At 39.9% G+C, this 27743-nt stretch overlaps 1 protein-coding gene across 2 annotated transcripts in view; it reads left to right on the top strand.

Moving 5' to 3' along the window:
- Window positions 1–27743, top strand: part of cped1 (cadherin-like and PC-esterase domain containing 1) — a 279186-nt gene that overhangs the window by 100236 nt on the left and 151207 nt on the right. Inside the window, exons 8-13 of one of the 2 annotated variants that reach the window (XM_063057812.1) lie at window positions 14759–14831; window positions 21286–21453; window positions 23729–23833; window positions 24658–24827; window positions 25691–25749; window positions 26706–26735. In XM_063057812.1, the coding sequence (XP_062913882.1) occupies window positions 14759–14831; window positions 21286–21453; window positions 23729–23833; window positions 24658–24827; window positions 25691–25749; window positions 26706–26735 (605 nt within the window). The remainder of the gene's footprint in view (window positions 1–14758; window positions 14832–21285; window positions 21454–23728; window positions 23834–24657; window positions 24828–25690; window positions 25750–26705; window positions 26736–27743) is intronic. The other variant, XM_063057813.1, reaches the window with a different exon arrangement.

Below are 27743 nucleotides of genomic sequence, written 5' to 3'. Positions count from 1 at the left end.
GACTGACCATAAGACCATGAAATATTGGAGCAGAACTAGGCCATTTGGCCCATCAAGTCTGCTCTGCCATTTCATCATCACTGATCTATTTTCCCTCTTAGCCCCAATCTCCTGCCTTCTCCCCGTATCATGCCCTGACCAATCAAGAATCTATCAACCTCTGCCTTAAATATACATAAAGACTTGACCTCCACAGCTGCCTAAGGCAAAGAATTCCACAGATTCACCACCCTCTGGCTAAAGAAAACCTTCTATGCTGAGGCTGTGTCCTCTGGTCTTAGACTCTCCCACCAGAGGAAATGTCCTCTCCACATCCACTCCATCAAGACATTTCACTATTCAATAGGTTTTAATGAGGGTCACCCCTTATTCTTCTGAATTATAGTGAATACAGGCCCAAAGCCAACAAATGCTCTTCATGCGACAAGCCATTCAATCCTGAAATCATTTTTGTGAATCTCCTTTGAACCTTCTCCAGTTTCAGCAAATCCTCTCTAGGGGGCTCCAAGTGAGGTCTCACCAGTGCTTTATAAAGTGCTTTACATCCTTGCTTTTATATTCTAGTTCTCTTAAAATGAATGCTAATTTGCCTTCCTCTCCACAGACTCAAGCTGCAAATTAACCTTTAGGGCATCCTGCGCAGGGACTCCCAGTCCCTTTGTGCCTCAGTTTTTTGTATTTTTTCTCTATTTAGAAAATAGTCACCTCTTTCCTTTCTTCTACCAAAGTGCATGACCATACACTTCCCGACACTATATTTCATCTGCCATTTCTTTGCCCATTCTCCTAATAGTCATAGTCATACTTTATTGATCCCGGGGGAAATTTGCTTTCGTTACAGTTGCACCATAAATAATTAAATAGTAATAAAACCATAAATAATTAAATAGTAATATGTAAATTATGCCAGGAAATAAATCCAGGACCAGCCTATTGGCTCAGGGTGTCTGACCCTCCAAGGGAGGAGTTGTAAAGTTTGATGGCCACAGGCAGGATTGAATTCCTATGACGCTCTGTGCTGCTTCTCGGTGGAATGAGTCTCTGGCTGAATGTACTCCTGTGCCCACCCAGTACATTATGTAGTGGATGGGAGACATTGTCCAAGACGGCATGCAACTTAGACAGCATCCTCTTTTCAGACACCACCGTCAGAGAGTCCAGTGCCATCCCCACAACATCACTGGCCTTACGAATGAGTTTGTTGATTTTGTTGGTGTCTACTACCCTCAGCCTGCTGGCCCAGCACATAACGGCAAACATGATAACACTGGCCACCACAGACTCGTAGAACATCCTCAACATCATCCGGCAGATGTTAAAGGACCTAATCTAATCTAAGGACCTAATCTAAGTCCTTCTGTAGCTGTTCTATTTTCTCAAAACTACCTACCCCTCCACCTAAACACGAGGAATTCTGCAGATGCTGGAGATTCAAGCAACACACATCAAAGTTGCTGGTGAACGCAGCAGGCCAGGCAGCATCAGAACGGTCTCGACCCAAAACGTCAACTGTACCTCTTCCTAGAGATGCTGCCTGGCCTGCTGCATTCACCAGCAACTTTGATGTGTGTCACCCCTCCACCTACCTTTATATTATCGGCAAGCCTTTCAACAAAGCCATCAGTTCCATCATCCAAATCATTGACGCATAACGTTAAAAACAATCCGTTCCAGCACAGAGCCCTGTGGAACACCACTAGTTACCAGCAGCCAGCCTGAAAAGGCTCCCTTTATCCCCAGTCTTTGCCTCCTGCCAGTCAGCCACTGCTTTATCCATGCTAAGATCTTTCCTGTAATACCATGAACTCCTAGCTTGTTAAGCAGCCTCATGTGTGGCACCTTGTCAAAAGACTTCTAAAAATCCAAGTATACAACATCAACCAATTTTCCTTTGTCTATTCTGCTTGCTATTTCATCAAAGAATTCTAACAGATTTGTCAGGCGAGATTTTCTCTTAAAGGAAACCATTCTGACTATAGCCTAATTTATCATGTGCCTCCAAGTACCCAGAAACTACTTCCTTGTCCCCCATTACTACCTCTCCTGCATTGTTTTCCAGCGGTCCAGTAACCACTCTTACCTCTCTTTTACACTTTATGTATCCGAAGAAACTTCTGGTATCCTATTTAATATTATTGGCTAGCTTACTTTCTTATTCTACTTTTTACCTTAATGACTTTTTTTTTAGTTGCTTTCTGTTGGAATCCTTTAACTCCCCACTAATCTTTGCTCTATTATATGCCCTCTCTTGGACTTTTACGTTGGCCTTGACCTCTTGTTAACTACGGTTGTTTCGTCTTGCCTTTAGAATACTTTTTCCTTCTTTGGGATGTGTATATCCTGTGCCTTCCATTGCGACTCTGCCATCATCCCTGCCAGTGTTCTTTTCCAGCCAATTCTGGCCAACTCCTCTCTCATGCCTCTATGATTTCCTTTACTCCACTGTAATACGAATACATCAGACTTTAGCAGCAGCTTCTCAAATTTCAGAGTGAATTTGAGCATATTATGATCACTTCTCCCTAACAGTTCTTTTACTTTAAGGTCTCGAATCAATTCTGGTAGATTGCATAACATCCAATCCAGAATAGCTGATCTCCTAGTGGACTCAACCACGAGCTGCTCTAAAAAGCGATCTCATAGGCCCTCTAGAAATTCACCCTCCTGGAATCTAGCACCAATCCGATTTTCCCAGTCTACTTGCTATTCAACATTGCCATTTTGGCTAGCATTTTCTATCTCTCACTGGTGAGTTAGTTAGACATCAACCCCCACGCTGTATGAAGATTGTGCCGAGACATTAAGGAAGTGGTAGAGATAGTACAAATACAACAGTTAAAAGATATTTACACAGATTCATGGATAGAAAAGATTTCAGGGGATCCCAACTTTTTTTAATGTCATGGAGCCTTACCATTAACCGAGTGATCCACAGATCCCAGGTTGGAACCCATGGTTTAGAAGGATAAGGGTCAAACATTGGAAATAGGAATAGCTCAAGCAGACAACATGGTCAACATGATGAATTGAGTTGAAGACCTTGTTTGGTAGTTTGTTGGTTTATTCTCATTATTATTTTCACATGGATCAAGATACAGTAAAAAGCTTAGAAACGTAGAAAACCTACAGCACAATACAGGCCCTTTGGCCCACAGAGCTGTGCCGAACATGTCCTTACCTTAGAAATTACCTAGGGTTACCCATAGCCCTCTATTTTTCTGAGCTCCATATACCTGTCCAGGAGTCTCTTAAAAGACCCTATCATATCCACCTCCACCACCGTCGCCGGCAGCCCATTCCACGCACTCACCACTCTCTGCATTTAAAAAAAAAACAAACTTGCCCCTGACATCGCCTCTGTATCTACTTCCAAGCGCCTTAAAACTGTGCCCCCTCGTGCTAGCCATTTCAGCCCTGGGGAAAAAAGCCTCTGACTATCCACACGATCAATGCCTCTCATCATCTTGTCATACATCATATTCATACTGGTCAGATCATTATATAAACAGAATACAGAATGAACTACTACAGAGAATGTGCAGGTGTACAATTAGGTTCAAGGTCATAACGAGGTAGATTATGAGGTCAAAGAGTTCATCTTATTGTACTAGGGAACCATTCAGTAATGGTATAATAGTGTGGGTAGAACCTGTCTTTAACCCTGATGCAACATGCTTTCAGGAATTTGTATCTTCTGCCTGATAGAGGGAGAGGGGAAGAAAAGAGAATGACTATGGTGGGTGGATTCTTTGATTATCCTGGCTGCTTTACTAAAGTAGTGAGGAGTATGGACAGGGTACATGAAGGACAGGCTGTGATGTACTAAACTGTGTCCTCGACTCTCTGCAGTTTCTTGCAGTCATGGGCACAGCGGTTGCCAAACCAAGCCCTTGTGCATCCACTTAGGATCCTTTCTATGGTGCATCATTATAAGTTGGTAAGGGTTAGCAGGGACATGCCAGATTTCCTCAGCTTCCTCAGAGTGTAGAGGCATTGGTGAGCTTTCCTTGCCAAAGCATCCATATGTTTGAATCTGGATAGGCTACTGATGATATTCACTCTTAGAGACTTGAAGCTGTCAACTTTCTTGATCTCAGCACCGTTGATGTAGACAGAAGTATGTTCACTGCTCAGCTTTCCTGAAGTCAATGACCAGCTCTTTTGTTCAGCTGATATTGAAAGACAGCTTGTTATCATGACATCATGTTACTAAGCTCTCTACCTCCTTCCTGTACTAAGGCTCATCATCATTTGGTATGCAGCCCACTTCAGCAGTATCTTTGGAATTAGAACAGAATCTGGCCATGTAGTCATGAGTGTATAAGGAGCAGAGGGCTGAGGACATAGCTTCGTAGAGCACCAGTGTTGAAAATAATCTTGGCAGAGGTGTTGCTGCCTATCCTTACAGACTGGGGTCTGTTGGTCAGGAAGTCGAGGATCCTGTTGCAGAGGAAGATGTTGACTCCCATGGTCCAGATTTTAGTGATGAGTTTGTTTGGAATTATATTTTTAAAGGTGAAGCTGTGATCAATAAACAATAATCTAATATCAGTGTCTTTACTGTGCTGTGTTGTATAAATCTCATTACAGTTTCAACTGAAAAATTATGGATTACAAAAAATTTTAAAAATGGTTTGAAACCCAGCATAAGATGCTATCCTCAGAAAATCATGGTGAGATAAAACACGGAAACAAACTCTTTGGTCCACTAAGCATGTGCCTGCAATTGTTACCACAATTCCCAATTCTTCTCACAGTCCCATGTACTTCCTCCAGATTCAACAACTTAGCTGCATGCTTGGGGCAAATTACAGAGATTAATTGCGTGTGCTTTTTTGAAGGGTGGGAGGAAACCAGAGACGCTGGAGAAAGAGCACCAGAGGTCAGAATTGAACTTGGGACATTGAAGTTGAAAGTCAGCAACTCCACAAGCAATCTAGTGAAAAGTTGCAAAGTTCGGGGAAAAAAACTCCAGGAATGTAAATCATGTTTGGTCAATTTATTGGAGTTTTTTTTTAAAGAAGTAAGATAAGATAAAAGCTTGTGGTTTAGTGGGTAATTTTTTTGCAAGAACAGAAAGTCGACTGGCTAACAGGAGAGAGTGAGGAATCGTAAATGAACCTTTTCTGATTGGTGAAGTTTAACGAGTGGTGGATCATAGGAACCAGTGCTGGGATCTCAACTTCTGTATAAGATTGCAAACACGAGGAATTCTGCAGATGCTGGAAATTCAAGCAACACACATCAAAGTTGCTGGTGAACGCAGCAGGCCAGGCAGCATCTCTAAGAAGAGGTACAGTCGACGTTTCAGGCCGAGACCCTTCGTCAGGACTAACTGAAGGAAGAGCTAGCAAGAGATTTGAAAGTGGGAGGGGGAGTCCCTCCCCCTCCTGTCTTCTATCATTTTGGATATCCCCCTCCCCCTCCCACTTTCAAATCTCTTACTAACTCTTCCTTCAGTTAGTCCTGACGAAGGGTCTCGGCCTGAAACGTCGACTGTACCTCTTCCTAGAGATGCTGCCTGGCCTGCTGCGTTCACCAGCAACTTTGATGTGTGTTTCTGTATAAGATGACTTGTATGAAGAGACTGAAGGTGTGATGGCTGTCTTTACTGATGGTGACCAAGTCCAAGTGAAGAGGAGAGGAGGAGGCTGGGGGAAATTATTACTGAGGGATTAAATGGCAAATGTTGGAGAGATTATTTGGAGATCACAGTAGGAAAATTCCATTTCTGTATTGCAAGAACATTGAATTTTCCAATATCATACTCCCTGTACTCCTTTCTCTATCCCCTTTTGTTCTCTCTATCTACTCCCCTCCTCCATAACACTTTCCTATCACCCAGTTTCAGTGCCTTTCCCCACCTGGTTTAGTCTTGCTCTATTCCCTTATTTATCTGCTTCCAAACCACCTTCCTTTCATTAGATTCCAGAATCTGTCACCTTTTTTTTCTTCATATCACATTCCCACCTCTGTCTCTACCTTCAGCCTCCCCCTTTCGTCAGATGGTTCTAACAGACCCTTTTATTTTCTTCTTGTTCCTTATTTCTAGCTGTCATACACCAACCAACATGACTTGACTTCACCTCTCCCACTCCCCCACCTGGCTCTCCCTGGTAAACTTGGTCCTCACCTGGTTCCATCTATCATACCTCTGCCCCTCCACCTCCTGCCTCTTTAACTTGGATATTTTCCTTTCTTTTTAAATCTTTTTATTGAATAAGTATACAAAAGGTAAACCATATAAGCACTAATACACTGTTAGAAATTACAGGAGATAATAATACAGAAAAAAATTGATACAAACAGTGCAATTTAAACATAAAATAATAAGGTAAAATAATAGTATACTAATTTTATATATATATATATATATATCAATAGAGAAAAGGAAACCCCCCCCCCCCAAAAAAACCCACCATGCAACTAAACTAAAAGCAAAACAAAGCAATGGGCTAACTTGGAAACAGGTAGAGTTAAAGAACTTAAAATCACGTCCTCAAACCCGACCTCCATTAAAAACAGTTCAAAAAAAAAAGCAAGAAGGGAATATAAATATGAAACAAAAGAGAAAAAAAAATTACATTAAATGAAAATATTGAATAAAAGATCTCCAGGTCTGTTCAAATTTAAGTGAGGAATCATAAAGATTGCTTCTAATTTTCTCCAAATTTAAGTATAATATCGTCTGGGGAAAACCAAAAAAAGGTAGTTGGAGCATTAGGCTCTTTCCAATGTTGTAAGAGACATCTTTTCGCCATTAAAGTAAGAAATGCAATCATTCTACGGGCTGAAGGGGAAAGATTACTGGAAATTTTAGGTAATCCAAAGATAGCAGTAATAGGATGAGGAGAGATATCTATATTCAATACCTTTGAGATAATATTAAAAATGTCTCTCCAAAAGGTTTCCAGAGTAGGACAAGACCAAAACATATGAGTTAAGGAAGCTATCTGCCCTGGACATCTATCACAAAAAGGATTAATATGAGAATAAAAACGAGCTAATTTATCTTTGGACATATGTGCTCTATGAACAACTTTAAATTGAATTAGGGAATGTTTAGCACAGATAGTGGAAGTATTGACTAATTGTAAAATCCGCCCCCAGTCATCCACGGAAATAATAGAACTGAATTCTTGTTCCCAATCTGATCTAATCTTATCAAATGGAGCTTTCCTAAGTTTCATAGTAATATTATAAATAATAGCCGTTGTACCTTTCTGACATGGATTAAGGTTAATTATAGTATCTAAAATATATGTAGGAGGGAGCATTGGAAAGGAAGCAAGTATAGTACTTAGGAAATTTCTAACTTGAAGATATCTAAAAAAATGTATTCTTGGTAAATTATATTTATTAGATAATTGTTCAAAAGACATAAGGGAACCATCTAAAAATAAATCCAAAAACCGTGAAATACCCTTAAAGTCTTCCAAATTTGAAACGCACGATCCGTGAAAGAGGGAGGAAAAAATATGTTGCCTAAAATAGTGATCGCTAGCCCAAATTGGTTAAGATCGAAAAATTTTCTGAATTGAAACCAAATACGTAAGGTATATTTAACTATCGGGTTAGAGACCAGTTTGAGGCATTTCAAATCGAAAGGAAGAGAGGAACCTAAAATAGAGCCGAGTGCATAGCCCTGAGCAGATTGTAATTCCAATACTACCCATTTAGGGATGGATAGTGTATCTTGGTCAAGTAACCAAAATTTCATATGTCGAATATTAATTGCCCGATAATAGAATCTAAAGTTAGGTAATGCTAAACCTCCATCTCTCTTAGCTTTCTGTAAATGTATTTTACCCAGTCTCGGGTTTTTATTTTGCCAAATAAATGAAGAAAGTTTAGAGTCAACTTTATCAAAAAAAGAGATTTTGGAACAAAAATTGGTAATGCCTGAAATATATATAAAAATTTTGGCAGAATAAACATCTTAACTGCATTAATACGACCAATCAAAGTTAAATATAACGGAAACCATTTAGATGAAAGTTGAGTAATATGATCAATTAAGGGTAAAAAATTAGTCTTAAATAAATCTTTGTGTTTATAAGTAATTTTAATCCCAAGGTATGAGAAATAATTATTAATCAATTTAAACGGAAAGTTATGATACAATGGAAGTTTATTAATCCGGAAAAGTTCACTCTTACTAAGATTTAATTTATAACCTGAAAAAAAACTAAATTGTGCTAATAAATCTAAAGCAGCAGGGATAGATTTTTGAGGATTAGAAATACATAAAAGTAAGTCATCAGCATAGAGTGATATTTTATGGGACTTTAAGCCCCGAGTTATCCCAGTAATATTTGGAGATTCTCGAATGGCAATTGCAAGAGGTTCTAATGCAATATCAAATAATAAAGAACTAAGAGGACAAACTTGTCGAGTACCTCGAAAAAGAGGGGAAAAAAGGTGAGCTTAAAGAGTTAGTACGGACCGAGGCCATAGGAGAATGATATAACAGTTTGATCCAGGATATAAATTTTGAGCTAAAATTAAACATTTCAAGCACCGTAAATAAGTAAGGCCATTCTACTCTATTAAAAGCTTTTTCAGCATCTAAAGAGATAACACACTCAGGAACATTTTGTGAGGGGGTATAAACAATATTTAACAGCGTGCGAATGTTATAGAAAGAGTACCGACCTTTAATAAAACCCGTTTCGTCTTCCAAAATAATAAAAGGGAGAACTTTTTCTAATCTGTTTGCTAATAATTTGGAAAAAATTTTAGAATTAACATTTAATAAAGATATTGGTCTATAAGATGCACATTGAGCAGGATCTTTATCCTTCTTTAATATTAGAGAGATTGACGCTCTATAGAAGGATTCGGGAAGTTTACCAAGTTTTAATGAAGCCTCCAAAACCCTACAGGATATTTTTCCTCTGCACTCTCAGCCCTTATGTAGGATCTCAACCCAAAATATGAACTATCTATCTCCCCGCCTCTGCCAGTGCTGTTTGATCCTCCGAGTTTCTCTGGCAGTTTATTTTTGCCCACAATACTGTTCATTACCAGCAGAGGGAGTAAAGAGATGGTCTCCAACTTAATTGCTGCCTGCATAAGAAAGACTTCCCAAATCAAACATCTGTGTATGTTGAAGAGTGGTTTCCTAACAATTTTGATAAATAAAGTACAGTACAACAAAGATCATGAATTCCATAAATAAAAAGTTTCCTACTTATTTCAATAGTTATATCTGCTTAACACGTTATGATCCGTTAGGTTGTGATTCTGAGTCTTGAACTGAAAGTGGAATTTGAATCTGCTTTCTGAGGAAATGAGGAGTGTTGCTATGATTTTCAGTATGGTCCTATGAGGCGATGCAGAATAACAAGGATTCTATTTGGAACTTCCTGTGGTCTTGCTTCTGGACAAGGAAAAGTTCATAACAATGCACAGCGCTGTAGGAATGTTCAGACACAGTGAAATTCTAGTGTAAAAACTAGAAAATGAACAGCATATTTTAGCACAACATATTTTTGCTTTGGTGGAGGAAGAGTATGGAACTCTTGTGTTTAGCCTTTATCTATAAAATTGGGTCAGATTGAACAGTTTTGGAAGAGGCCAGGGAAGGTGTTGTCTCTCTTTGTGTACTGTATGTGGAAAATGAGGAAAAAGGCCCATTTGTGCTTGCCGCTGCATCACTCTAAGTGCATATTGTACCATCAATCCTTGACGCAAGCTGTCAATTAGCAGTGGTGTATTATCTGCCCATGTGACCTCTCGTCAGTGAGTCGATCTGCATCCTTGATATTCAACCTTGGCCTGTACTTACAATGGGAAAAGAGATGTTTGTATTTGGAGCTACAAGTTCCAAGACATGAGATACCAAAATCTCCTTTAACCATCAGCACTTCTAAATGTGGGTTTCTTTCCAATGTAACAAAACAATGTTTGTTCAGCTCAAAGTTGGACCCTCACAGTGAAAAGTGCAATATATTGTATAAATATTTCCTTTGGACGTCAGGACAAGTATAAAGTCTGCTTCCAATGGACAAGAGCCATGTTTCTATTTTGTCACATAATCCGTGCCTGGCCAGTTTGAAGGAAAATGAAAATGGGAAGGCTCTGCAAACACTGCCTGAGCAGCTTATGAATTTAAGGGCATCCCTGCAGTGACCACAGGCAAGTCTGAAGCACAAATATTATGAAGCCTTAGCAGTTTAATAGTGGAGCATGCAAATGGAAGCACTTTACAATACAGTTTCTTCCCTTACAATCAGTCCAAAACATCTGCTACTCGTTCCATCACTTAGCAATGTATGAGACTTGCCACAGAGGCACAGTTAAGATGTTAGGGCTGCCAATGGGATGTGGCTTTTGAAGTGCCAGTAAACCATATCCAAAATTTTCTTAAACACAAAACATTACTGGAAATCCAGAGGAGCGTGCTCAAAATGCTGGAGGAATTCAGCAAATCAGGAAGCATCCATGTAGAGAAATAAGAGTCAACATTTCGGGCTAAGAATCTTCAAGTCTTGATTAAAGGTCTCAGCCTGAAACATTGACTCTTCGTTCTTCTCCATAGATACTGCCTGATCCACTGAGTTCCTCCAGCATTTTGTTCTCCAGTTCCTAAATAATCTTGATGCTTCCTATGTCTCTGGATAATTAGAATCGCTGTTCCCTGACTTGTGTAATAGAATTATCTATTTTACTATGTAATCAACGTATTCCATGTTTGTCCATGCTGTATAACATTTTTCTCCAAAAACCAAAATAATGCTTCATCAAGATTATCAATTAGTTACATTCATTTAGTTCTGCTTTTCATTTTGTTTTATTTTACAATATGTATTGGGAACTATATGATAAATAAACTTCTTTGAATAGAGTCTGTATCTCTTCGAATGAGAATGCTCAGGGGCAGGATAATGTCATAGAAATATAGAAATGTAGAAAACCTACAGCATAATATAGGCCCTTCGGCCCACCATGCCGTGCCGAACATGTACTTGCTTTAGAAATTACCTAGGGTTACCCATAGCCCTCTATTTTTCTAAGCTCCATGTACCTATCCAGGAGCCTCATAAAAAACTCTATTGTATCTGCCTCCACCAAAGTTGCCGGCAGCCCATTCCACGCACTCACCACTCTCCGCGTAAAAATAAAAACAACAACAACAACAACTTACCCCTGTACCTACTTCCAAGAACCTTAAAACTGTGCACTCTCGTGTTAGGCATTTCAGCCCTGGAGAAAAGGCCTCTGACTATCTACACTATCAATGCCTCTCATTATCTTATACACCTCTATCAGATCAACTCTCATCCTCCGTCACTACAAAGAGAAAAGGCTGAGATCGTTCAACCTATTTTCATAAGGCATGTTCCCCAATCCAGGCAACACCCTTGTAAATCTCCTCTGCACCCTTTCTATGGTTTCCACATCCTTCCTGTAGTGAAGTGACCAGAACTGAGCACAGTACTCCAAGTGCAGTCTGACCAGAGTGCTATACAGCTGTAATATTACCTCTCGGCTCTTAAATTCAATCCCACAGTTGATGAAGGCCAATGCACCATATGCCACCTTAACCACAGAGTCAACCTATGGAGCAGCTTTGAGTATCCTGTGGACTCGGACCCCAAGATCCCTCTGATCCTCCACACTGCCAAGAATCTTACCATTAATACTATATTCTGCCATCATATCTGACCTACCAAAATGAACTACCTCACACTTATCTGGGTTGAAGTCCATCTGCCACTTCCACAATTTTGCATCCTATCAATGTCCCACTGTAACCTCTGACAGCCCTCCACACTATCCACAACACCCCCAACCTTTGTCATCAGCAAATTTACTAACACATTTCTCTACTTCCTCATCCAGGTCATTTTTTAAAAATCACAAAGAGAGGGGGTCCCAGAACAGATCCCTGAGGCACACCACTGGTCACCAAAGTCCATGCAGTATATGACCTATCTACAACCACTCTTTGCCTTCTGTGGGCAAGCCAATTCTGGATCCACAATGCAAGGTCCCCTTAGATCCCATGCTTCTTTACTTTCTCAATAAGCCTTGGATGGGGTACCTTATCAGATGCCTTGCTGAAATCCGTATACACTACATCTACTGCTCTACCTTCATCATTGTGTTTAGTCACATCCTCAAAAATTCAATCAGGCTCGTAAGGCACGACCTGCCTTTGACAAAGCTATACTGACTTTTCCTAATCATATTATGCCTCTCCAAGTGTTCATAAATCCTGCCTCTCAGGATCTTCTCCATCAACTTACCAATCACTGAAGTAAGATTCACTGGTCTATAATTTCCTGGGCTATCTCTACTCCGTTTCTTGAATAAGGGAACAACATCTGCAACCTTCCATTCCTTCAGAACCACTCCTGTCCCCATCGATGATGCAAAGATCATTGCCAGAGGCTCAGCAATCTCCTCCCTTGTCTCCCATAGTAGCCTGGGGTGTATCTCATCCGGTCCTGGTGACTTATCTCACTTGATGCTTTCCAAAAGCTCCAGCAATCCTCTTTCTTAATGTCTATATGTTCAAGCTTTTCAACCCACTGAAAGTCATCCCTACAATCACCAAGGTCCTTTTCCATAGAGAATACTGAAGCAAAGTATTCATTAAGTACCTCTGCTATCTCCTCTGGTTCCATACAGACTTTTCCACTGTCACACTTGATTGGTCCTATTCTCTCACATCCTATTCTCTTGCTCTTCACATACTTGTAGAATGCCTTGAGGTTTTCGTTAATCCTGCTCACCAAGTCCTTGTTATGATACCTTCTGGCTCTCCTAATTTCATTCTTAAGCTCCTTCCTGTTAGCCTTATAATTTTCTAGATCTCTATCATTACCTAGTTTTTTTAACCTTTGGTAAGCTTTTCTTCTTGACTAGATTTTCAACTGCCTTTGTACACCATGGTTCCTGTACCCTACCATCCTTTCCCTGTCTCATTGGAACGTACCTACGCAGAACACCATGCAAATATCCCCTGAACACTTGCCGCATTTCTGCCGTACATTTCCCTGAAAACATCTGTTCACAATTTATGCTTCCAAGTTCCTGCCTGATAGTTTCCTATTTCCCTTCACTCTAATTAAACACTTTCCTAACGTCCATTCCTATCCCTCTCCACTGCTATGATGAAGGACATAGAATTGTGATCACTATCTCCAAAATGCTCTCACACTGACAGACCTGACACCTGACCAGGTTCATTTCCCAGTACCAGATCAAGTACAGCCTCATCTCTTGTAGGCTTATCTACATATTGTGTCAGGAAACCTTCCTGAACACACCTAACAAACCCCACCCCATCTAAACCCCTCGCTCTAGGGAGATGCCAATCAATATTGGTGAAATTAAAATCTCCCACCACAACAACCCTGTTATTATTACACCTTTCCAGAATTTGTCTCCCTATCTACTCCTCGATGTCCTTGTTACTATTGGGCAGTCTATAAAAGAACCCAGTACATCTATTCACCCCTTCCTGTTTCTAACTTCCACCCATAGTAACTCACTAGATAATCCCTCCATGTCTTCCTCCTTTTCTGCAGCTGTGACACTATCTCTGATCAGCAGTGCCATGCCCCCACCTCTTTTGCCTCCCTCCCTGTCCTTTCTGAAACATCTAAAACCCAGCACTCGAAGTAACCATTCCTGCCCCTGAGCCATCCAAGTCTCTGTAATAGCTACAACATCATAGCGTCAAGTACTGATCCACACTCTGTTCATCTGCTTTGTTCATGATACTCCTTGCATTAAAATAGACACACCTCAAACCATCAGTCTGAGCATATCCCTTCTCTATCACCTGCCTATCCTCCCTCTCATGCTGTCTACAAACTTTCTCGATTTGTGAACCAACCGCCCCTTCCTTCATCTCTTCAGTTTGGTTCCTGACACCCAGCGATTCTAAGTTAAACTCTCCCCAATAGCCTTAGCAAACCTCCCTGCCAGGATATTGGTCCCCCTCGGATTCAAGTGCAAACCGTCCTTTTTGTACAGGTCACTCCTGCCCAAAAGAGGTCCCAATGATGCAGAAATCTGAATCCTTGCCCCCTGCTCCAGTCCCTCAGCCGCACACTTATCCTCCACTTCAATCTATTCCTATACTCACTGTTGCGTGGCACAGGCAGTAATCCTGAGATTGTGGCCATTGTTGCTTCCCCAGGTAGGCTGTTCTCCCCCCCCCCAACAGTACTCCAACAGGAGTACTTATTGTTAAGGGGGACAGCTACTGGGGTACTCTCTAGTATCTGCCTCTTGCCCTTCCCTTTCCTGACTGTTACCCACTTATCTGTCTCCCAAGGCCCCAGTGTCACTCCTTGTCTATAGCTCCTCTCTATCACCTCCTCACTCTCCCTGACCAGATGAAGGTCATTGAGTTGTATCTCCAGTTCCCTAACCCAGTCCCTAAGGAGCTGCAGCTTCACACACCTGGCACAGATGTGGCTGTCCAGGAAGCTGGGAGTCTCCAGGTCTTCCCACATCTGACACCCAGTACAGAACATTGGGCTCAAAGGTCAATAACTATTTTTGAAATTTAAAATATATATATTTTTTTGAAGGTTGCAGTAGCATTGTACTGCAAAAACAAAAACAATGCTGGTCAACTCCTATGCTTTATAGTGTTATGTTAAAAAAAAGTATATTTTCATATATTAATTGAACAAAATTGGCTTCAAATATAGAATGATAGATTTTTTTAAAATGTTTTGCATGTTACTTTTTATGATGGTTAAACAAGTTGATGTTAATTGATTTTTCTCAGATGTTGTTCGTGTTTTCAATTATTGGCCTTTGATCTTAGCTTCGGTTCATCTCTCTATCCAGTGATTGTTGAGGTAAGAATAACTTTATCACTAGTCGCTTTAATATTTAAATAACGTTTTGTTTTCCTTGGGAGAATTGAGGGAAGCTATGACGTTTTCTTTGGAGGAAGTGTCCAAATGTACGACTGAGTGAATACATTACTTGGGGCTTATGACTTCAGAGATCAGATTCTAATGGTTTTTTTGTTTGAAGTGCACAATTAAATTCTTTTATATTCACTCAGTATGTTCTGCAGTAAATGTCCACAAATGCAGAGTCATTCCCATGGGACAAACGTTTGTCAATTATTACGCCAACAAGAACATAAAACTACAGTTGAAGTATTCAAGGGAATTCTGATTATGGGCAGAAGGGTCTGGATTGTGAAAAGCTGCTGTGAGAAGCCCATCAACTGCTATATCTCTACAAACATGGGAAGGAATTGTTAACACAGAACTGGAAAGATCCAGGGTACTAATTGATGAGCCTCTATTTCTGTATTATCTGTTGGAGCAAAACTGATAGGAACCTAATAAATGTTGTTAAAATACATGAATTAGGATTCTGTATTGCATTTGGAACACAGCATCACTGGACAATGTGGATTGCAAAGTGTGATGCCACCATTCCCTCTACCCTTTGGAAAGTCACCTCAACTTTGCTTTGTCCATTGCCATTTTTCCCGACATATAGTAATTAGTTCAAGGGGTGGAGCACAGTTAGGAACCTATTATAGTAATTGACAAATCCTAAAAAGGACTGCACCTGTGGCCTGCTTGAATTTTCTCAACACACTTTTGTAATCCTTGGGCATCAATGGTGTGACCGCAGTAAGTGATGCTTGGTTTAAGTAATTCACACGATAAGTTGTGCTCCGAAGCCATAATCTTCTAATCTTTTTAGCATTGTCTTGAGATTTTGGAGTTGTACCTTGTTACCCTCATTCAGTAACAATGGTGACATCCAGGTAACAGGACAGCCTTACCGTAGATTTCTGCCAGAGTGCAGATGCAGATAATAAACCATTACAGTGATAAAGCCCTTTGTGAATGTTTATGGTGAGAAACACTTTGGACTCATCTTCTACCTCCATCGGTAGGTAGGCCTCATCTAAGTTCACTTTGCAGAAGTGTCTGCCTCCTTTAAGGTTTGCAAAGATATCTTCTACCCTGGACAGATGATATTGATCTACTTTCAGCACTGGGTTAATAGTGACCTTAAAATTATCACAGATCCTGACAGACCCTTTCTTCTTGGCTATTGGGATCACTGACAATGCCCATAGGTTCCACATGACCTTGCAATGAATTCCTTCTGCCTCGCTGGCTGCTTTATCACAGATGATATAAGGAACCAGATGGGCTTTGTAAAACTTGGGCGTGGCATTTTAATTTCACACAATTTTACCCTTGATATGTTTGAGTTTTCCAATGTCAGCCCTGGCACTGTTGTGGCATCATCCAGTACCTTTCTTAATTTCCTTTCATTTGACTCTATTACATGGGAAGTGGATGGATCTTCAATCAGGCTATGGTTGTCTCAGCCAGTCATAGCCCCACAATGCTGGGCCTCCTGTTTTACTACATATAAAGCCCATTGTGGCTTGTTGGTTGTTGTATTTCACTGTTACAAATGTCATCCTCGTATGAGTTATCTTTTCTCCAGTATAAATTCTTAGTTGGACATCTGTTCAGTATTTTTGTAGTACCATTCAATCTCATTTTGCAGAATTACAGAAACAGTCAAGCCAATGTCCCATTCCATTTTAATTGATTTGCTCTTTACTTCGGGGTAAGCCATATTGCTTGTCTATTGTTAGTTTTCACATTTTAAATCTCAGGTCTGTGTCACTCTCATCATATTTGTCATCAACAGCATGCAGCTTAGTGCTCTCTTTTGAAATGGCAACTTGACTTTTTAGCTTCTTCTCTTCCCTGTGCAGTCCATTTATTTTCGTCTGCCCAACATAATCTTTGTACATGTCCTACATTTTTTCGCAAGTTTCACCTTTAAACCTATATTGGCCTAGTGTATGTGAGCCCCTGCCACAATGGTAACACAATTTGTTTGGCCAAGAGGTTTCTGTTTAGAAGTTGCAATTTTGTTCACGTGCTACTTTCATTGCTGATTGCAACTCAGTTGTGTCTCTGGATGCTGATCCATTGATATAGTAATTTCAATTGCTCTTTTAAATCTAAGTTGTGTTTCAGTTAGGAAGTGTATTTGAATGCTTTCTTGTATGATTGCACAAGGTAAATGACCTCCGCATGCATCATTAAGCCCATTACTGAATTGACAATGTTCAGACAACTTCTTCAGTTCAGTCATGTACGCTGAAATGGACTCCCCTTCCTTTTGATTTTGTTTCTGAAAGAGTTTTGCAATCAACACTGGTTTTGGTCCTAAATATTCCTGCATTATGTATCAGCAAAGCTCATTTTGGCTGGTTTGGTTGGAGCAGTCAAAACGTCTAAGCCAACTGTATGCTTTTTAAACCCTTTGCACTCAGCAAAACTGGTACTTATTTCTTACTGGCTATTCAATTTGCGTTAAAATACTGCTCAATCCATTCAATGCACAATATCCAATTATCTGTTGTGTTATTGAACTCCTCTGTCTTTCTGATGTAACGAGCCATTTCTGCTCTCTTTATTTATGATTACTATCACTATTTATGAACCCATGAGTTTGTCCATCTTCTGGCTTTTCGTTTTTACTCGAATGACTCTTCCCTTCCAAAGAACATGTTTTGCATTTTTTTTTGACATGACCGTTTCTCTCAGCGTTTATTTAAGAACTTTAATGCCATGCGCTTCAGCAGGTAGGTAGTCATCTTGGGTTTGTTTAAAACTTCCTCGTTGCCACTGTTATGTTTTATAACTCCAAAACATAAGAAACTAATTGTAAGAAAAAGACGGGAGCCCAGGAGAACGGGTCTTTGTTTCATTTTCATTTCAAGTGAGGTGCACTTATATGCCTTGGTGGTGTGATGACACATGCTATTCACGTACTATTACATATAACCTATAAAGGAAAGTTTAATCAAACAATATATTTGCAATATTACTCAAATATTACTGAAATATTAAACACACAACACTTCTGGTGGGTTTTCGTTAAGTGAGCTAGGTAACACAGGTCAGTGTTATTACCGTTAGTGATTTCATTGAGAACTGTATGGATGAGGGCGTGCTTTTCGGGACTTACCAGACTGTTAGCATAAAAATCCCAAGAGATCAGTAGTTTCTGAAATGCTGAAACTACCCTGTCTGGCACCAACAATCATTCCATGGTCAAAATCACTTGGATCTAATTTCTTATCTATTCTGATGTTTGGTATGAACAATTACCAAACATCTTGACCATATCTGCATTCTTTTAAGCATTGAGTTGCTGCCATATGATTGGCTGATTAGGTATTTGCATTTGTGAACAGGTGTGCCTAATAGAGTGTCTACATCAGGCTGCTGTTTGTCAATTACAGCTTGGCATTCATTCAACACCACAATTCCCTCCGTATTAACCAACAAGCTTCAGACCTTCGGAACTGGATACTTGACATTCTAATTGGGAGACCACAGACCGTACAGGTCAACACAGCCACACCTCAATGATGCAGGCTTACCCACTCATCTATTCTCTCTACACGTATGACTGTATGCTGCACACAGCTCAAACGCCATCTATAAATTTGCAGATGATACCAGTGTCGCTGGCAGAACCTTGTTGGGAATGAAGAGGCGTACAAGAACAAGGTAGATTGGATGGTTGAATGGTGTCACAACAACAACCTTGCCCTCAACATCAGTCATACAATGAATTCAGTCTTGATGAAGAGTTTCGGACCAAAACGTCAACTGTTTATTCATTTCCAAGGATGCTGCCTGACCTGCTGAGTTCCCCCAGCATTTTGTGTGCATTGCTAAGGAATTTGTTGTGGACTTCAGGAAGGAAAAGTTGAGAGAACACACACCAGTCTTCATGCAGAGTCAGCAGCAGAAAGGGTGAGAAGCTTCAACTTCCTGGACAGCTCCCCATAGACATGCTGAAAACCTTGAGGAAAAAATGCAACATCTCCAATGACCCATGTCAGTTTAACATAATGCAGGAGCATTTTGGTACTGTGTGGGGAGCACATACAAGTCCATGTAAGTGGCAGGAGGAGGCTACCAGACCGCCCATCCCATCAAGATTATCTGTACCACCCAGGGAATGGTCTGTGATTCCCACATTAGCCTCATAAGTCCCTCCGTACTCATCAAACCGGAGCGGGAGCCAGATCTCCTTGATTCCAAGGTCCTGCTAATAGGATATTCTGAATGCTTGCCCAATTCTCCCAGGAGTTCTGTGGGAGATGAGGTGCAGTATTGTGGCAAGAAATGTATAAAGACTATTATGTTCATGATCCAGTCTGGTTGACACTGTTCTTTGCTTTGATTGGCTTCTTTGCTTGTTCTGAATCATGGCTTGCATGCCATCATTAAGTGCAGCATCCTTCCTTACACGGTAAAGAAAATTTTTTTAATGCTCACTAGAGGCCAGCAGAGCACAGGAGACCCAAGATCAAATGAGTTTCATTTCCTGACTTGGGAGGCTGGGCTGAGTTGAAGGCCAGGCAATGTGTTAAAAATAGTCCCGTATTATCTCGCACATGTGAGCCAGCCAAAAGTGGTTTTGTTTAAGAGTCCAATATAAATCGGTGTGCATTACATATGTAGTTATAAATTGTACACGTTTGTATTATAATAAAACAAAAAAATGTTGGAAACACTCAATGGGTCAGGCAACATCGATGCAAAGGAAACAGAACTGATGCTTCAGGGCAAAGACCTTGCTCATTTTTAACAAGGGCTCTTCAATTTGAACATTTAACTGTTTCTCGTTCATAGATGCTGCCTGAGCTGCTGGATATTTCCCATATTTTCTGATTCCAGCATCTGTTTTTTTTTTGTTTTTATTCGTCATAGAGTAATACAATATGGAAACATAATTCTCTTTTAAGCCAGTCCCAGTTTTTGGCCCATCTCCCTTTAAAACAAGAGTTCCTAACCAAAGGTCCAAGGTCCCCTTGCTTAATGATAATGGCCCATGGCATAAAAAAGGTTGGGAACCCCTGTTCTAGACCTTCCTCATTCATTGTATCTGTCCAAGTATCTTTTGAATGTTATTATTGTACTCTAATTAGGTTTTCAGCTGAAGATGCTGTAATAGCCAAAATATATTTTCCCATTTAGGCCAAAATACCTCAGATACTTGATAGAAGTTTATAAAATCAGAGAAACATATATAAATGGTGAGTATCCTTTTCCCGGGGTCAAAGTATTTAATACTGTACTGGAAGGCACGCATTTAAGGTGAGATGGGAGTGTTCAAAGGAGCTGTGTGGGGCAAGTTGTTTTTGCACAGAGTAGTAGAACACACTACCAGGGTGGTGATAGAAACATAGAAAACCTACAGCACAATACAGGCCGTTCGGCCCATGATGCTATGCCAAACATCTACTTACTAATAGGGGCAGGTATGATAGAAGCTCTTGGGTATATGGATATACAATCAATGAAGGGATGTGGATCATGGGATTAGGTGGTATAACACTAGTTCGGCACATCTAAGGGCCTGCTCTTGTGCTGCACTGTTATAATGTACACTAGTTTTTGATTAACATTGCCAAGGGAAATTCTTGGCTAATGTCCCTGTGCATGTGTTTGCTTATAGTGGAATAGTGAATTCATGATAAAGCAAACACTAATGTGTCGCTGCTGTAATAGCAACGAGGCTGATGTCTTCTATTGTTGGCTCCAATCTCAGACCTTCTCCCTCTGTTATTGCTGCTCTGTCATTATGCAGAATGGGGCCATGCCCACATAAGGGCTCTGCCAGGCCCTAGCCCTAAAATCAAATAGTGAAACAACCAACAATTCACTTAGAATGCAGATTACAGAGATCAAAATATAAAACAATTGCAAAGCAAATCACTGAAAGCCCAGAAATTATAACCATGGCTTAGATTTCAAGCTAAATCCTCGGGGCCTCAATATACCCAGTGTGTTAATGATGTAAATACAGGAACATTTTAAACTATTCCAGTTTTTTGTATTAAAATGATTGTATGGAATTCTTAAATTGTAAAGAACTTGAAGACTTCTGCAGGTTTGAGAATAAGTTATGAATAACAAAACCTTCAAAATATTTTAATGATGATCATAAAAATTCTTTACAAGCTCAATTGTCAAATCAAGAAATTCTGTTGGCTAAGTGATACCAAATGTTTCATGGACATTTTCTGGAATAGTTTGAGAAGTTGACATTTTAATCAAGTTGCTCCCAGTTTATGGATTTGTCAAATTGGTTACATGTCAGGTGTCTGTATTATCTGATAGTCTGATCTTTCTCTGAGAAATTTAAACGCAATCTGACCATTGTTTGTACTGTGAAGATTTTGAGGTGGTCAAAATAAGAACTATAAGCTAATATTTTAATTTGTAGGTACACCAACAGCCTGTCTTTGAAGCAGATGATAACATAGCTTTTGCAGATCGCATCACCAAAGATTTCCTACTGGAAGATACTTTCAAGCTGCTGTTATCGGGTGCATCTGTAGTAAGTGAACTATACGAAGCTTTAGAAAATGTACATCGATCTGCAAGATTGAAGGTAAGATTTTGAAAGTCTTTAGATCAGTTATTCTATTATGCTAAAACAGGAGAACAGGAGAAACTGGCTATTTGACCTTGGGAACTATGCCTACTTTTGTATTCCACATGAGTTTCTCCCTCCTCCTGAACTACTTTATTCTTCCTGAATCTCCCCCTTCATGTATGCATCAAAACTCCTGAAATACATCAGTGGAGTTGTGAGATCTGCGACAACTACATGGTGTGTCTGCATAAGAAAGCTTATGGGGTGTTAGCTTTCACAGGTCGAAGGATAGAGTTTAAGGGGGATATTAGAGGAAGGTTTTTTACTCAGAGAGTGGTTGGTGCGTGGAATGCACTGCCTGAGTCAGTGGTGGAGGCAGATACACTAGTGAAGTTTAAGAGACTACCAGACAGGTATATGGAAGAATTTAAGGTGGAGGGTTATATGGGAGGCAGGGTTTTGAGGGTCGCCACAACAATGTGGGCCAAAGGGCCTGTACTGTGCTGTACTATTCTATGTTCGATATGTTCTATACTCCTCAATCTCTTCATTGTGTAAGTAAATGGTCATAAATACTTTGACCTCCCTTGTACTGGAATGATTAACAAACTGCTGGAGGTAGTAACATCTTTTTGTGTGTGATGGCATTAGTAATCAAACTACTGCCACAACTGATATTTTCCATTTAGTGACGGCTGCCTTTACACTCCTTTTATGGTGTTGATCACCACTGGAATGATTCAAAACGCAGGAGGGCTAATTTATTATTAAATAACCAACCACAACAAAGGCTATTGCAACAGGGAAAACCGGGCTTTTGAGTAGTAGGAAACTATTTAATCTTTTGAATATTGGCACTTGGCCAACATGTGGTGAGAAACTATTCCCTCTAGAAGAGGTAATGAGCCACACTGACCAAACTGAAGCAGGTTATTGTTCCTTTGATTATAAAGTATGTGGAGTCAGGAGTCCATTCATGTTAAGGCCCTTACACTTCAATCTGGCACCCTCATCCTCTTTTTTTCCTCGCACCACACCGCTATAATCCATCCTTGTTCTTTTCTCAAGTCTTTTTATCTTTTGAATCCTTTATCATCAATGCTGGCTTCCATCTTGTCTCTTCCTTTCCTTTTTGTCTGCCTTTTGTCGTTAATTACTCTACTTTTTGTGATTTTTATTAACGATCTGGATGTGGGGGTAGGAGGGTGGGTTGGCAAGTTTGCAGACGACACAAAGGTTGGTGGTGTTGTAGATAGTGTAGAGGATTGTCAAAGATTGCAGAGAGACATTGATAGGATGCAGAAGTGGGCTGAGAAGTGGCAGATGGAGTTCAACCCGGAGAAGTGTGAGGTGGTACCCTTTGGAAGGACAAACTCCAAGGCAGAATACAAAGTAAATGGTAGGATACTTGGTAGTGTGGAGGAGCAGAGGGATCTCGGGGTACATGTCCACAGATCCCTGAAAGTTGCCTCACAGGTGGATAGGGTAGTTAAGAAAGCTTATGGGGTGTTAGCTTTCATAAGTCGAGGGATAGAGTTTAAGAGTCGCGATGTAATGATGCAGCTCTATAAAACTCTGGTTAGGCCACACTTGGAGTACTGTGTCCAGTTCTGGTCACCTCACTATAGGAAGGATGTGGAAGCATTGGAAAGGGTACAGAGGAGATTTACCAGGATGCTGCCTGGTTTAGAAAGTATGCATTATGATCAGAGATTAAGGGAGCTAGGGCTTTACTCTTTGGAGAGAAGGAGGATGAGAGGAGACATGATAGAGGTGTACAAGATAATAAGAGGAATAGATAGGGTGGATAGCCAGTGCCTCTTCCCCAGGGCACCACTGCTCAATACAAGAGGACATGGCTTTAAGGTAAGGGGTGGGAAGTTCAAGGGGAATATTAGAGGAAGGTTTTTCACTCAGAGAGTGGTTGGTGTGTGGAATGCACTGCCTGAGTCAGTGGTGGAGGCAGATACACTAGTGAAGTTTAAGAGACTACTAGACAGGTATATGGAGGAATCTAAGGTGGGGGCTTATATGGGAGGCAGGGTTTGAGGGTCGGCACAACATTGTGGACCGAAGGGCCTGTACTGTGCTGTACTATTCTATGTTCTATTACACCCAGTCAAATCTCAAATTTCTGTTGTAGGCTCTTCAGTGCAAAACATTAACTTCCCTGTCTCTCTTCAGATGCAGCCTGACTACCTGAGTATTTCCAGTATTTTCTGTTCATATTTTATTTGTTGTCAAGTTGGTTTAACCATTAACTAGTTTTCACCATTATTTTTAATTACAGACTAACAGCTGGCTCCAGAAACGTGAACTTTGTCTGAGTGCAAGAGATGTAACAATCATTAGTCACTTTCAAATGGAATTCAAGAGCCAAGGGAAGTTTCAGTTGGTAGGTATATACAATTTTAAGGCCATGTTGTTACCTAGAACCAAATGATGGGCTTAATAAATGTTGGAGTTTTTCAGATTAAAAGTCCTTATTTTGTACTTAAATCCAATCTGTGACAGGCTTACCCATTTAAGCTTTTCTTGGCCCAAATTGTGCTGGCTGACCAGAATTCCAACATGATACCAATGGACTTCAGTCATTTTTGCACAGCATGGCTTAGATGAAAGGCAAAATTCCAATTAGAGCTGGATGGAGACTCACCGACTGGACATGCTCTTGAGCTTAGTGATGCTGCAAGAGCGAGTTAGAGTTCTTCAGTTAATTTGGTTGCTACTCCCGAGGGAGCAGAGAAACACTTGCCGATTTTTCTTTAGTAAGTTGTTTACATTTGTGCATTTTAAAATGTATATTTCTATTTACCTAGCTTTTGAAACGTCGCTTGACTCTAAGACCATTAAAATCTCTGTTTTAAAAAGGGGCATTTGGGAGCAGTGTGTCAAGATACAATACCTGATGCTTATTTTCCATGGTAGCCTGCTCGTGCTTATGAGGACGTCTTTGCTGAGGAAGGTCAACACATACGGCCCTTTGCATCCAGTAATAGCAAGTGGGATTGGGCAATGAGCCAGATCCAGGATGGCAGGCATGCCAAATTTGAAACCCTTTATCAAACTGTAACCGAAACACCAATTACTTATTCATTAATATTTTCTGTCCTTCAAATAATGTATTCTTATAATTAAAATGGGGCAAACTGATTTGAGAATGACAATTACACATATTAATATGAATTTATTTATAATTTTAGTTGTTTTCCCCTGCAGCTTTATCCATCTACTAATCCAGATTATCAAAGGATATTATATGCATTATATCACAAGTTTGATAGCACGGCCAGGACAAGATCTATTCGAGAGATGCATCTGCTTCTTTCAGAGTTACAAGAACAATTCCAAGCTCTTCACCTGAAGAACAGTTTGAATGACTTCAAATGGTAAAAAAAAATCTGGATGCTGCATTATTTTAATAGTTTAAAAGTACTGTTAAGAACACCAGATCCTGTACTGGTTTATTACACACATCGATGTGGCGTAGTATGGATTTGAGAGGGTCATTTATAGAGTGGGATAATCTTCTCAATCGAAGTGGAATGGAAAAGTTAGAGAAAAAGTTAAATGCTGTTCTTGCAGCTACATGTTTGTAATCCAGAGTTAACTCACTGATTGGCCTAAACCTATATTTCTCTTTCCACAGTTGCTGCCAAATTTGCTGTATGTTTGCAGCATTTTTAGTTTTTATATACATTAAACTGGTTCAATATTCACCCATCACTGTCTGGCTACTGTTCTACTTTCTCCAATGAGGGACTCTTCTAATGCCATCGACTTGTTTTATCTACACTACCAAGTGTATACTTTAGTTGTAAAATAAGAAGGTTCTGTGTTCTGATTTATCTATACAATCATTACATTTTAAAATTAGTGTCACTGTTTTTCACTTCTCTGGTGCTGCTGAAACTAATTGAATAGAAGTTTGAACTCACCAGAGTCACACACTGTACGTATGTAGAAGTAGTATCAAAAAGCAGTGGGATTTTACTGAGGTTCTCCTGTTGACAGGAACTCAGTTTTGAGGGATCACTGTATTAAAGTGATCAGGTTTTTTGTAATTAGTTCTTCATGATCACATCAAGAAGAAACAGTCTTATTGCCCTCAAACAGAGAAAGAGTACATTGCCAGGCCACATCAATTCAGTCTAATCATTAATTACTGGAAATGTGTAATAATGAAAGTATGAAGGATTTTTTAAAAAAGTGGTCAACTAATTTGCTTGTATTGTGTTCCTTTTCCTAATAGGGAACCATTCCAGACTATACCACCTCATACATTTGTAAAGATTGACAACACCAAAATCGGTAAAGCGTTCTTTAATGTTCCATTAAAATATTTTTATTTTGAATCATACTAGCATTTAGGAGTTGATTCTATTTTTTTGAAGCTTTAAAATGTGGTGATTAGTGACTTTCTGTGTGGAGTTAGTGTGTTTTTCAAGTTTCTTTCAAAATTGCAAAGATGAGTTAGTTGATAGGTTAATTGGAGACTAGAAATTGTTCCTCGTGTAGGTAATTGTTAGATTCAGTGAGGTATTAATGGGCACAGACTACAGGGAGATTAATGAGGAAATAACACTGGAGGTGCTCTGAGAGCTGGTAGCGAATCTGGCCAAACAGCTTCATTGCATGTCATATAGAAATATGAAAGTCATCTGATTTATTTCAAGGAATATCTCAGAAATATTTATTTTATTTTAAATCACTTCTGTTCACAGAAAACTGGAAAGCAGAATCATGAGAGTATCAATATCATCATCATCATGTGCCATGTCGTATGATGAGGGCGATCATGGTCTTTCCATGACCATGATTGCTTTTGGCAATTTTTTCTGCGGAAATGTTTTGCCATTGCCTTCTGCTGGGGCAGCATCTTTACAAGACAAGTGACCCCAGTTATTATCAATACTCTTCAGAGAATAATAGTGTTACTCTTCAGAGAATGTCTGCCTGGCATCAGTGCTCACATAGCCAGGATTTGTGACATGCACCAGCTGCTCATGTGACCATCCACCACCTGCTCCCATGGCTTCACGTAACCCTGCTCGGGGTGGAGGGGGGGTCGGGGGCTGAGTGGGTGCTGCACCTTGCCCAAGGGTGACCTGCAGGCTAGTGGAGGGAAGGACAGCCTTCACCTCCTTGAGCAGAGCCTTATTTTCACCCTGCATGGAGTTGAATCTATTTTTCCTCTGAAACAAATTAAACATTCCATTGTATGAAGTATCATTTTAATTGACAATTTTTTTAAAATTTTTCTGCAGGTCAGAATAAGCCAAACAATTGCAGCACAGGTAACAAGTGTTTCTCGTGTGTTGTTCAATTAACAGTAACTGACATATATTGACGTTTTTAGATTTATTGACAATGGGACTAGAAGGTGGTGAATAATGTTTATCTGTAAATGCCTAATGGGGCAGAATTATAGTCAGTCACTTTTATGAAGATTAGAATGAAAGTTTTTTTTTAACATGCAAGTTAAAACAAATCACTAACATATTTTTAATTAACCATTGTTGCCTTAGGATCTTGCTCAAGTTCTTTCTGTTGATGCTAAAGGGAGAATCACTCCTCCCATCACTTGGGCAAAACACAAAATGCTGGGGAGACACTCAGTATCTGTGGAGGGAAGTGGACAGATGATATTTTGGTCAAGAGCTTTCAACTGGATCACAAGACAGATAGATGATATAAAAAGGGTGGAGGGCGGGGATGGGACAGGATCACTGTGGCAACCTCCTTTGTTTTTTAAAAAGAAAGAAAAGGATTGATCTTACCTCTGGACATCCTTCCAGAGGGACCTGCTGAATCTGTTGGGAGAACTCCCCATGTTGAGGTCCCTTGTACAGTATGCTCTTGCATGTCATTATTGGATATCACATAGGGAATTCCTGTTCATAGAATGTGAAAAATGTATTAATAGTTCAATAAGCTATAACCCCACACTTAGCCAGAACTGTCAACCTGAATACTTCTTTATCACTCAAAATGTCTGGTAAACTATTTAAGCATAAAATCAATGAATATAAATTAATTAGGTAAAGAGACTTTAAAATAATTCTAACCGCTGATCTTTAGTTCTAATTACTAAAGCATTTGAACTATGAGCACTTTAAATGGCTTAATATAGATAGTTTAGAGATTTTAAATTCTTATGAAGATTACAAAGAGAGGTTTTAATTTTAAAGTTAAAATGAATCGCAAATATATTTTAAACTAACAATCCTTGCCTAATGATCTTGCTCAAGTTTCTTCTGTTGTTGCTAAAGGGAGAATCAATCCTCCCGTCTCTTAGGCAAAAC

This window comes from Mobula hypostoma, chromosome 9, assembly GCF_963921235.1.
Source record: "Mobula hypostoma chromosome 9, sMobHyp1.1, whole genome shotgun sequence".
NCBI classification, from domain to species: Eukaryota; Metazoa; Chordata; class Chondrichthyes; order Myliobatiformes; family Myliobatidae; genus Mobula; species Mobula hypostoma.
This window is presented reverse-complemented; position numbering and strand designations above follow the sequence as displayed.